General features: G+C 42.4%; 1 protein-coding gene across 2 annotated transcripts; it reads right to left on the reverse strand.

Moving 5' to 3' along the window:
• Nucleotides 1-4,461: 4,461 nt before the first annotated feature.
• Nucleotides 4,462-11,758, reverse strand: ubxn1 (UBX domain protein 1). Of its 2 annotated transcripts, none has more exons than XM_018737173.1 (10): nt 11,691-11,758; nt 11,018-11,080; nt 10,870-10,923; nt 10,641-10,765; nt 10,180-10,264; nt 9,576-9,767; nt 7,796-7,847; nt 6,970-7,089; nt 6,689-6,866; nt 4,462-5,846 (listed from the first exon to the last, which is right to left on the reverse strand). In XM_018737173.1, exons 2-10 carry the CDS (start codon nt 11,074-11,076, stop codon nt 5,806-5,808), a joined length of 906 nt encoding a protein of 301 aa, XP_018592689.1. In that variant the 5' UTR covers nt 11,077-11,080; nt 11,691-11,758; the 3' UTR covers nt 4,462-5,805. The 2 variants fall into 2 exon arrangements, with proteins under 2 accessions (XP_018592689.1, XP_018592690.1); XM_018737174.1 differs by lacking the exon at nt 11,691-11,758 and adding an exon at nt 11,552-11,677.
• Between the last annotated feature and the right edge of the window lie 296 nt (nt 11,759-12,054).

Genomic DNA, 12,054 nt, shown 5'->3' on the forward strand with positions numbered 1-12,054 from the left:
CCAACGATTCTAATTTTGGAGGGGTTCTTTCATGAAACCTGGAAATGATTTTTTTAAAAAGTGAGGGAGAGAGGTGGGAAGATCTGAATTATACATGAGGAGCATTATAAATTTACTACGTGTGAGAAATATGAATACCTGGAGAGAGAACCAAGAAGAGGTGGCATAAGCAAAGACATATGAATAACGACTAAAAAACGGGCAAGAACGAAAACAAAGGAACACGTTTATGACTTTTCAACATTTGGACATAGCAAATACGCACTTGGAGAGCCCCACACTTCATCAGAGGAAGCACGGTGAGCGTTAGCACAGCGGTGTTACTGGGAACACACCTTCCCCTGCTGTGACACTCTCGAAGGATTTACATTGCTTAATGAGCTGGCTGTGACCAGTAGGAAGGAACACTTTCCAGCGGAAGCGATACTCTGCTAGGTAGGATGGGGCAGGAGAGTGCAGGAGGATGCTGCCGGAGGCAGACTGCGAGACTCTGAGTAATCACTTGACAAATTAGTCTTCAGATGTAGTCAGTTCCCTATCATTTCCTTTTACGTACACCGCTGCTGTCTGTCATCTGTTCAACCATCCATCCATCCATCCATCCATCCATATATTCGTCCATCTGTCCATCCATCCATCCATCTATCCATCCATCCATCCATCCATATATTCATCATTCATCCATCCATCCATCCATCCATCCACCTGTCCATCCATCCATCCATCCATATATCCGTCCTTCCATCCATCCATCCATCCATCCATCCATCCATATATTCGTCCATCCATCCATCCATCCATCCATCCATCCGTCCATCCATCCATCCATATATTCGTCCATCTGTCCATCCATCCATCCATCTATCCATCCATCCATCCATCCATCCATCCATATATTCATCCATCCATCCATCCATCCATCCATCCATCCATCCATCCATCATCATGAACCACTTGTCCTGGTCAGGGTCATAGCGGTGAGAGTGTAAAGATGGGAAAAGTGAGAAAGAAAGTTTGAGGAAAAGGAGCGAGAGGCTGAAAAAGAGGAGCTGACTCACAGTGTGAGAAGGGGAAGGTCTGTCACGCTGGATGCCAGACTCATTAAAGGGAATTAGCTTGTTAAGAGCCTTGTTAAGAGACAGAAGTGGGAGGATGAGAGAAAGACAAAAGCACAAAATGCAGAAAGACAGCACAGCAGCAGGGATTGACAAGAGGTGAGCAAGAAGGGAAGGAGAGGCGAGAATCAAGATGACGAATTGAAATGCAAGACGGAGAAAAGAGAGGGACGCGGGGACGTGCCGTAAATGGAAAGAACAGAAAGGCCGAGAACAATTAAAATGTAGCGGAATTAAATGTTGATAACTGTCGAAAGTGATCTCAGAAACGTTACATATTCATGATAGTGTTTAGCTTGTAGAGGCTGAAATGAAAGATAGCGATGGACGTTTTTACAAAACTCATCTAGGGGGCTCAGGCCGCAAGATGCTGGTTCGACTCAGAGGTACGTGAGGAAAAAAATTATATCCAGGCTCATCGCCAGTTGGGGGGAATCTCATCGAACTGCTGCATAAGCGCCGCATGTTGACTCTTCAGGCACCTGCGTTTTCCTGTTCACCAGCAGAGAACATGTCACAATCCCCTTATTGGCATGTCTGGTTACCATGGTAACCAGCATGACCTGTGTGCCTGTGAATGCAGCAAGTTTGGTAAGGCATGTGTTGAAGGTCACTCACGCCCTGCCATGGAAGCAATGCGGAGGACCTTCGACTCACACAGAACTGGAAATGTCTGGAACTGACATTTGAAAAACGAAACGACGAACAATAAAGGTGCGTGTAAAAGCCAGGGACGCTCAAACGCACCCAGTTAGAGATGCAAAAGGGACGTGCGAGCAAGCGCACCAGGCAGAGCGGGAGCGGGATACGCAGTTATAAACATATACCGATGTATACTCTGATTGCAGGGAGCTTTCAGGAAACAGCGTCGCCATAGCAACGGGGACAAGTGTTACCCTAGCAATCAGACAGCACAGGGGGAGAGTGCAAAAGGGAGGGATGGAGAGGTTTCCCTACTGACTCAAATTGCTTTACTGGCTGTCTAGGAAGAGGGGCAGAGCAACGAAAAAAGAAACGGTGCCGTTAATGCTACAGCGCAGCATACATGTTTTATGAGAAAATATCACAAGAGCCGTGCAACAGCTGTTGAAGACAATGCACGCATTTCATCGTGACGCTAAATATATATTCATTATTTATATTTGTAGCAAGGATCTGCTCTTTTGCACATTTTGCAGCGGTACTTGGAACTGCGATCTGCAAAGTACTGTCTGTGGAGGCTCAGCTGGATTTTGCTTAGTCAGAGCTTTAGGCAGAGGAGTGCGAGACGTGTCAGCGGAGGCCCAACCGTTCGCACGGCGCCTAAAGAACGACACGTGGATACGACGGCTGGGTTCGATCTCAAACGTCGGAATTTTTCCAGCATTAACATGCGCTCGAAACGTTCAAGCCCTTCACTTTATGTTTGCGCCGCGATCGTTTTCAGGAGGCAAACGGTTAAAAAAGCACGGCCGCGAATACTCGCTCTGTCAGTGTTCCGTCTCTTTCGCACCTTGACACTGACAAATGTATCCACAGCATCACCACTTATCTACACTCAGTACACCCACACAGCGTGAGTCAGAAGCCCAGAGACGAGCTCTCCCATTGACTCTCACCCTCTCTGACTCCATCTCTCTCTTTCACACATGTGTCCTCCAAACCAGAGCGATGCATAAAGTCCATGGGCACATTTAGGCATACGGAACGAGTGCAGCAAGTCTGATGCATGCATGATCCTCATTAAAAACACACACACACACACACACACACACACACACATAGAGGGTGTTGCTGGCGTCATGCAATGTACCCGGGTTCCGCAAGCCCTTCTTACCCGGGCAAACATACTGCATGACTGACACCTCCTGGTCAAGTTCCTTTAGTTCTGTCACATTTGTAAAAGGGATGGAATCATAATTCCATCACCACGATGTGAGCGTTGCACTTAATTGAATCCGTGATAAAAATGAGTAAAAAGAAATAATGACTAATCGGCCGTCGTCCCGTCGTTTAACGGATTAAAGTGACGTGCGCTTTCAAAACAGGAGGTGGTAGAGAAATCAGAAGTAACAGCATGTATTCCTGCCAGAAATGATTTTGTAACACAGAATAATTATATAAATTACGGTGAAATATTTAACCCTGCATTTTTCTGCAGTACTGTGATTTTATGTAATTTTTCTGAGAAATGACATAAAAATATAATGTAGCTTTCAAGGCCCAACCATCCAACCAAGCATCCTCACCTTTATGTATCATTTTTGCTTCGTTGCTTAGGTCTTTATAGGTCCTGAACTGTTACCTAATTCCTATAAAGGCACCCACAAATAAAAAAAATACTTTTCCTCTCAGAATAAAACCGCGTGCGGCTTAACGTCGTAAAAAAGCGGCTATTACTTGAGCTCAGATTGCCTGTAAACACATTTTTGAAAACCCTACGAAGCACACAGCATAATAAAAATGTCAAACTCTGCCTGCCAGTTAATCCTACATTCACACTTCAGCTGTGCAAAAATTAAAAATGTTTTCTTAGTTCTCAGCACTTAGTAACATGTCCTCAGCTGAAGTCAGGAAAGGACTAATTGGTGATGGAGACAGCAAAATACTAAAGTTAGTAAAATCACATCTATCTAGGTGAATCAGGTAAATTACCATGTGTGAACCCTGTGTTACCCTGGCTGGACAACGGCACAGTGGATTTATCTACTGCAGGTGCATCTCGTACTTTTCTCCATAGGACCCACAACTATTTATATTGCTAGATCTTTTTACTGGAGCAATTCAGGGCAAGAGCCTCACATGAGGGCACTACAACAGTAGCTGAAATTCAAAACTGCAATGTTTGGATCCAACGGTGGCGGCTTTAACCGCTATACTACCAGGTGCCACATTCGCCGACATGTAAAATATATTTCAAACGCATGTCACATTTTTCCAGATGGTACAGCAGCTAAGGATGGCGAAGTACCTCCTGAAGGTTGGAATCAAATTCTTTTCATGAAGTCAGTTTATTAATTTATTATTATTATTATTATTATGTAAGTAGCTGTGGAAAATTGTAATTCAGAAATAAAACCTCCAATATCGTGCAGCTGACAAACATAACAACAGTAGTATAACTGTAGAATTCCAAAAAAGAAATGCTGAAATAGCCCACACCTGCTGTTCAGCCTGTCACCCGCAACACATGGTTGTTTACATAATGCAGCTAATTTTTATCTCAAATATGAAAATAAATTTTCCAAGTAGGATCTGCAGAACTAGTTTTTAGAAAAAAATACGATATTTTTTCCATTGTACCGCCGCAACCGATTGAGAAAAAAAACTATAAGCTAACAATAAGGTGTTACAATGGTGTATAAATTGTATTTAATGAACATTTGTTAGATCACCTGTGCAGACAATTTTCCTACAAAATGTAATTCTGTTGGGAATGTATACAATTACATGCCATCCTGCATTACATTCTTGGCACCTGATGTACAGGAAGAACACAACACCGTCTTGCACGTATGAAGCAGAACACATCACACTGTAGAGGACAATGTGTAGAACGTGTTTTTATTTTCAGTCATCTTAAAGTAAACTTCAATGCTGCTTCACCTTAAGAAAAGATAATCAAAGTCCTGTCCACAGTATTCCCTGCCTCCAGCCTAATGTGTGTAAAGGATAGAGGAACTGGAAGGCGCTCACTAAAAGAGCTGGTGACAAAATGAAAATAAAAATGTCTTACAGTGAACTTGTAAGTTAATGTAGCTTTATCGGTTTGTTCCCCAAAACCTAAGTCATGAATAAATTGAGGGAAGTCTGTTTTAAGGAATTATTGTGATGTAACAGTTGGACTCACAATTTAAGTTACCTGTTTCGGCCACAATCGTGTTTCTAAGTTGAAGCCCAAATGCATAAAGTTCTGCACGTAATAGAAATACATTTAACGTTTCTCACTCTTTTACAGCTTCTGTCACCAAGATGCTGAGGGGGTAACAGGGTGTTGTGAGGCACCTAGAGAAAGTTAATTGGCAAATTCAGTATTCAAACCTAGGATTGTCTTCAAAAAAATCAAAAAAGAAGCATTAAAACTATCCTCTCCTGTAGACTGTAACTAGCTGTGAGAGGATGCAATTCTTGAGGGACACCATCCTCAAGACACTTTCAGCCCTTCTGCCTTTCCTAAGATTAACTGTGTGCACTGATCTTACTCTTATTATGTAAACTAAGAAGTTTATTTTAGCAATGTGAAACAAATTAAAGTAGGATATACATATAAAGCACAGTAAAAAACACATCAATATTTCATAAAATGTATAAAAGGGACAGGTTTTTTCTTTTTTAAATCACCTTATATCACATCTGTTCACTAATATTTTCCTCCTATTCAATGAATGTTTCCATGTTGCGGTAAAAGAACGGAAGACTGTTTGGGACACAATTAGGCACCAAGTCACATTAAACAGCAACGGTCTAATTTAACAACTGCTACGAGCTAATTGGTTATAAACAGTCATTACACCTCTTGTGACTGAAGTAATATTATTCATAAAATGAAATAAGTTCATGAAAGAAATTGTGTTAATATGAACAGTTTTATTGTTTTCTCTGTGTGTTGGTGTGTTTTAAGCAATCCAAACTCCTTTAGTCAACTGGGTGGTGGTGGTCTTTATATCTCCATGGCCCTTAGCAGCAGTGGGTCTGAAACAGCCAGTCAATCTTATTTTTTGGCAACGACCAAGACAGCAGATGGCACCAAACCTGGAATTAGAAATGCAATTACATAAAGAAACACACACACACACACACACACACCTGAAAATGAAACTACACCAATAAAGACAAGGCAAAATGTCAGTGCAGTTGCTTCTTCTTGTGCCTTTAACTATGTGTCTTACATGTTTGCTGCTTAACACTGAAGAACACAAGCCTGTGAATGTCGTCAACCCATTAGTTTTTAAAGTTACCAGACCATACAATACGAAAGGAAACTTAAGGGGAGAAAGAGACTACTCACTAGGATTTACTGCAAAATAATCACTAGGTCTATTGTTTAGTCAATATTACTGGGATACATTTAAAAGCTCACCACAAACATCTGAAACACATAAAATATGCACAGAATTTTGAATTTGCAAATACATTTATAACATTTTAACCACACATTAATTTCAATCGTAGTAGGAGCACATCCCCTAACACTTACCAATTTAAAAGCTGGAATTTATTAATGAATGGCATGAAAAAATGTGCACTGAATAATTTCTGTATAAAAATATTTTCTTCTGTATTTCATGTTTTATAGTCAGACTGAAAAATTTCACATGGCTAATGAAGATCAGTTTGTAGTGTTGGGGCTCCCCCACATCATTGTAATGTGTGGGTTTGGTTTAACACCAATTTAAAACGGTGCATGTTTGACGTTGTCTGTTTAAAAGACGGCCCTTTTATTGCTTCTTTCTCCCAACCACAAAATACTAAGCAGTCTGCACTAAATCCACACAGACACACATATGACTGCTACGTACAGCTTTCTGCAGATTATTACAGCAGTTTTTCCAAAGCAGATATTTCAGTCGCACTCAAGCCTGACAGCGGCTCACCCAACTCCCGGAGGGGCTTCTCCATGTCCAGGTCAGTGTAGACACGGCGCGGGTAAGGGGACAGCAATGTGAAATCCTGGCCTTCTGCGCCATTCATCTGCACATAGACGCGCACAGCAGCCAGAGGCTCCTGGGCCTTGAAGACGGTTGTCAAGGTTGAGCCGTCCAGCAGCCGCACCTATATTGAAGGGATGGGGGCCCAGCGCCAGACAACAGATGGGATTAAATCAATGGCGGCACACTTGGTAGCACCATGTAAAAAACATGAATGCACCCTGTACCTGTATTCGACACTCATCATAATCCTTCTTGGCTGGTGGCGGACCCTGGTTGCAAGACGAGGAAGGATTGGCCTCGGAGACAGCTGCTGAACATGGAGTCCCTGAAGAGCCCCCTCCAAACTGCCATGAGAGTAAATTCAAAACAGAATGCTTAACAGAATCCAGACTGGTAACAATAAATGTCCACCTTTGAATCTTTTCAAGTCAATTGGCTATAAAGAATTGAGCAGATAAAACAGCCAGTATACTATGGGCTGAACATTTACTATTTTTACTGCACTCCGCATGAATTCTAACATATAAGTTTAAAAAATAGTTATTTTGAATGTGAATGAATAGCATACAGTTCATGGGAACATCTGTGAATCCTTTGTACTTATTTGGATTTCTGTATTAATGGCTCATAAAATGTTATCCCATCTTTATCCGGACACAAAACATAACTGGTTAACTCCGAATCAAATTGTGCAGTAAAGCTATCCAAGTACTCTGGGAGGGCCAATAGTTTATTATACACATTTGAAGGAGCACAAATACTCTGCTCAAAAGTATACATGGAATTTTCTCTAACCAGGACAAGTAATGTACACTATTTAAAGCCATGGACTTGTAGCTTGAAGGTTGCCAGTCAAAGCCACAGTACCACCCAGCACTGCTGTAGCATCGTTACCCAGAACAATGTCGTCCGTATAAATGGGCAAAACAATCTAAGCTCGCTCGAATAATAGCTTCAGCTAAACAAAAAATGAACAACAAAGCTTTTCAAAACAAAAGCAAAGACTGCTAGTATGAAATAAAATGCAGGAGAGAAAGAAAAGGTCAATACCTTCTGCGCTCTCTCCTCTCTGTCACGAGCTATCTTCTCTCGAACCTTTTGTCTGTATCACAAAATAAAGTGACAGTAAATGATGGTATGGTGGTAAAATACAAATATCCATTTACTAAGGTGACAGACACAGGAAACTATTAGGATGAGTCAACTGGAAACAGCGGAGAGCAAAACAGACAATGCCCAACTGTGAAGAAGGGAAGAAAAATAAACCTTGGAGGGTCAAAGCAGCAGTGGCTCCTCACCCTTCCAGGGCATACAATTGTGGTGAGAAGGGCCATGGGTGTCTATGTCTAGAATATGACCAGAATCTCTGTTCAGGCCCATTATTGCAGATTGATTAGTTAATAGTAGTCAGTCAAGGACTCCCAACCACAGAACCTGTTGGTTTTGTTGGCAAAATTTAATGTAACCATTATGCTTGTGTTGATGTTAAGCTTCACTGTAAGATATGAATTAGTCAGCGTCAATCATTTAAATATTAAAACTGATTTTAGGAACAAAATTCACATTCATGTGCCAAAAGGGACTCCACTAAGTAATATTCATAAGTAACGTGTTTTCACATAAACTGAAGAATAAAACAATACGACTCAACATCTGTGATGAACACAGAACTGTCCAGGTGGAAACTAACATGCTTTGTTAGCCAATGAGTAATTAGAACTACGGGAAGAACAGAAGGGCCACTTGTGAGCTCAGATGGGATTTGAAACAACATATAGCAACAATGAAGTAATACCGAGAAGAACAATGGTGATGATGTCCAAGGAGACTGGTTCATTGGTTTACACTGGTTGAGCATGTTCCTGTCCATAGGAGCAAGTTACCATATCCTATTTTTGACACACCGACACAGAAGGAATAGCACTTGTATTTACAACTTATGCTCTACTATTTGTATAACATTACTAGAGTTCTGTAATATCTACTGCAGGCAACATAATACTCTGTTTTTCTAATATATTGTACACTACTCTAAAAAAACTGTAATGACTGAGGTAAACTATCCTGCAATAAAAATACTAGGGGTAGTATTTTATTAAGCGTTGCTGAGTCTAATTCAACTCAGTACCTACTGGTTTTCTCGTTAAGGGAAGCTACAGGAAGTGGTTTTTTTGCTTTCTTCCATGTAGACTGCAAAGCTACATCCAAACCAGCAGTTCAGGAGCTATGAGACATGGGCATTATCACAATACTATTTAGGCAATAATTTTGCTTTACAGCAATAACACTCCACATGAATACATCTTTGCAGATGAAGCTGGATTTAACATGATGGAGAACATGATGGTGGATCCTCCCTGGTCATGAGTGTGGTGTTGCTTCTTTTCTTAAAGTAACCTTTCATAAGTGTATTTATCTTGTTTATTTAGCAAACATGACTTAAATTTGAGGTCAGAATACTAACCTGCTTACAATGACTGACACTTCATATAGCAGGGAAATCTTATTGTATCAATTCAGGGTAAGAATCTTGGTAAAGGGTACTACAGTTGGAATAGGACACGGATGTGGATCCTTCAATTAAGGTATAATTTTTTTAGTCCTTTGCTTAGATTTTGAGAAATTCGCAGCATAACTTAAGGGTACTGTAAATGATGATGGAAAAGCAGACTTATTTGAAGGCTGGGTATTTTTTTGCTGAAGAGATGATATTGGAGGTATTTCTTAAATTTTGTTTTGATGCATGCCCCTCCTGTTGTCCGTTTCCCTTGCAGAAAGTGTTAAACAGACCTATCTACTTTGAACAGGTCAAAGTCCAAGTGAGACTCACTTGGCTATCCTGTCCTCCATCTTCTCCCTCCTGCGTTGCTCTGCCAGCTTCTTCATCTCTTCCTCCTGCAGCTTTTGCTTGATCTGCTGCAGCTCCTGGCCCTGTTTCCGTCTTTGTTTCTCCCGCTCCACCTCCTCTTGCCGCTCTCGCTCCCGTCGCTCCTCCTGCTTCACTCTCATCAGCTCTTCTAACCTGGGAAGGAAAAGAAAATTAGCTGTTTTCTGCTTTCTGGCTTTACATGCTGCTACACGGTGAGTGTTGGAGTTCATTTTTACACCTTTGAATACATACATCTTTGTACAATCACTAGGCAGAGAGAGTTCACATTCGCTATCAGTTCACTTATAAAATGTTCCAGGCCAATCTTCACAGTGCTAAAACAACCATGAAATAATGAAGACCTATAAAAAGTCTCGATACTGTGCACGTACAATGTTCTGTTTGCATAAACAGATCACTGACAGTTTTCAGTTTTGTTTAGAATTTTAATAATAAAAGTATTTTACAGGCATGGTCTTCAGAATTATTTCTCCACACAAAACCAAGGTGCTTTTACTCCTTCTGCTTATGTTTTTATCACGCTCTCATTCAGTCACTGACAAACCTTTTAATCTGCTCCTGCTTCTCCTCCTCTGTCAATGGTCTCTTCAGCTCTCCTCCTTCTGTCATTTGTGACCCATCTCCAGGTACTGCAGTACGGGTTAGAGAAAAGATGAAACCACTGAGGGGGCGCGGTGATGCAGTGGGTTGGACTGGGTTCTGCTCTCTGCTGGGTCTGGGGTTCAAGTCCCGCTTGGGGTGCCTTGTAATGGACTGGCGTCCTGTCCTGTTTGTCCCCCCTCCCCCTCCAGCCCTACACCCTGAGTTGCCGGGTGAGGCTCCGGCTCCCCGTGACCCCGTATGGGACAAGCGGTTCAGATAGTGTGTGTGTGTGAAACCAATGAAGCGCATAACATAAATGGCCAAAAAAGTTCAAAGTTCTCTAATGAAGGAGTTCTGAATACAACTCCTTAACCTGAGCGCAGCAAACTCAATAAATAAATAAATGTTTGGAAGAATGTTTACCATCTGCCGTGGGGTCTGTGGGGGGCTCTGCCTGGATCTGCTGGCTGTCGCCCGATCCCAGGACATTCCCTTCCGGAGGCACGTAGGGCTCGTCGATGTCGGGGTCGTTCTCGTGTTCCATCAGCCTGCAGAAACATCACGGGACAGAGAACAGGCAGTGAACGAGGAGAGGGCGAGCTGGATTAAGAGCGCACTGTGCTGCTGGTGCTGAGTGACGGAGGAAACCCACCAGTCCATGGCTCTCTCTATGCCCTGATTGCCGGTATGTGCCACGGCCTTCTCCCTGAGGGACCACGGACACATCGCACGTCAGCGCACAGACGCAGTTGGGATGCAGAACATGGTGAGGAGGGCAAACGCAGCAAAACAGAACTTACGCTCTGTTCCTGTCGAAGCCCATTTCCAACAGGCTTTCTAACGTTGTGCACTCTGCCATCTCACTGCAGCCCGGGGGGGGGGGGGGAGCAACAAAACAGGAACAGTTAGTGACCGCACGAATACACAGTCATCCACACTTTATTATTATTATTGTTATTATTATTTGCACTTGCGCAGTTCAGCCAGATGGAAGGTAGCCGAACTGAGGAGTAAAAGGAGTAAAAAAGGAGTAAGTGGCAGCCACATTCAGCACTGTGGCACTGACTAGTCTGCACATCACATCACCACGTCATGACGTCATGACGTGTTCATCATCATGCAAAGTAATAACATCTCATTCATCCTTGACCACACTACCCAGTTTAACTGGCAGTAAAGTGTAATAACAAAGACGACGAGCACTGGTGTCAGTGGTGACTGGTCTGAAGCTGTGATTTTTTTTACCACAGCACAGGTCGACACACGCGCGATGCTCGCAGGCTAGCTGAAGCACAACACACTGCACGTTTTGGTTTCCATTTCATTTGCATTACCTCAGGGCAACACATTAAATATGAGAGAAACTGAACATAAAAATAAATAAAATACGCTGTTAAATTTTTCTTCTCTCTCTCTCTCCCTCTCTCTCAGCGAAAGTACTGCCACTTTTCAAAATAACAATTGCTTACTCACAGCCAGTTTGAGCGGTTTCCTGTACTCGTGCGAAGCGTACGGCCTCCCGTCGGGGACAAACAGGGCGACCGACGTTCGCGTTTGCGAACGCAACGCAGTACAGTACAGTTCACTGTGCGGGTAATTCTCCACTTACGACGGGATTATGTTCTGATGACCTCGTCGTAAGTGGGAAACTCCCGATGCACACGTTGTTGTCTATGCTTCAAGGTAAATAACATACAACCTAAAGTTTCTTAAGTTATTATGGTTTTATTCCTTATTTATTATGCTTATAGTGGGTATTACAGATTTTTCATGTGGCAAAGGAAGGGATGGTGGTGGTGGTGTCCAGATCTGCCTCTCTGTTCTTTATTGGCCTTGC

Source organism: Scleropages formosus, chromosome 13 (assembly GCF_900964775.1).
Source record: "Scleropages formosus chromosome 13, fSclFor1.1, whole genome shotgun sequence".
Taxonomy (NCBI): Eukaryota; Metazoa; Chordata; class Actinopteri; order Osteoglossiformes; family Osteoglossidae; genus Scleropages; species Scleropages formosus.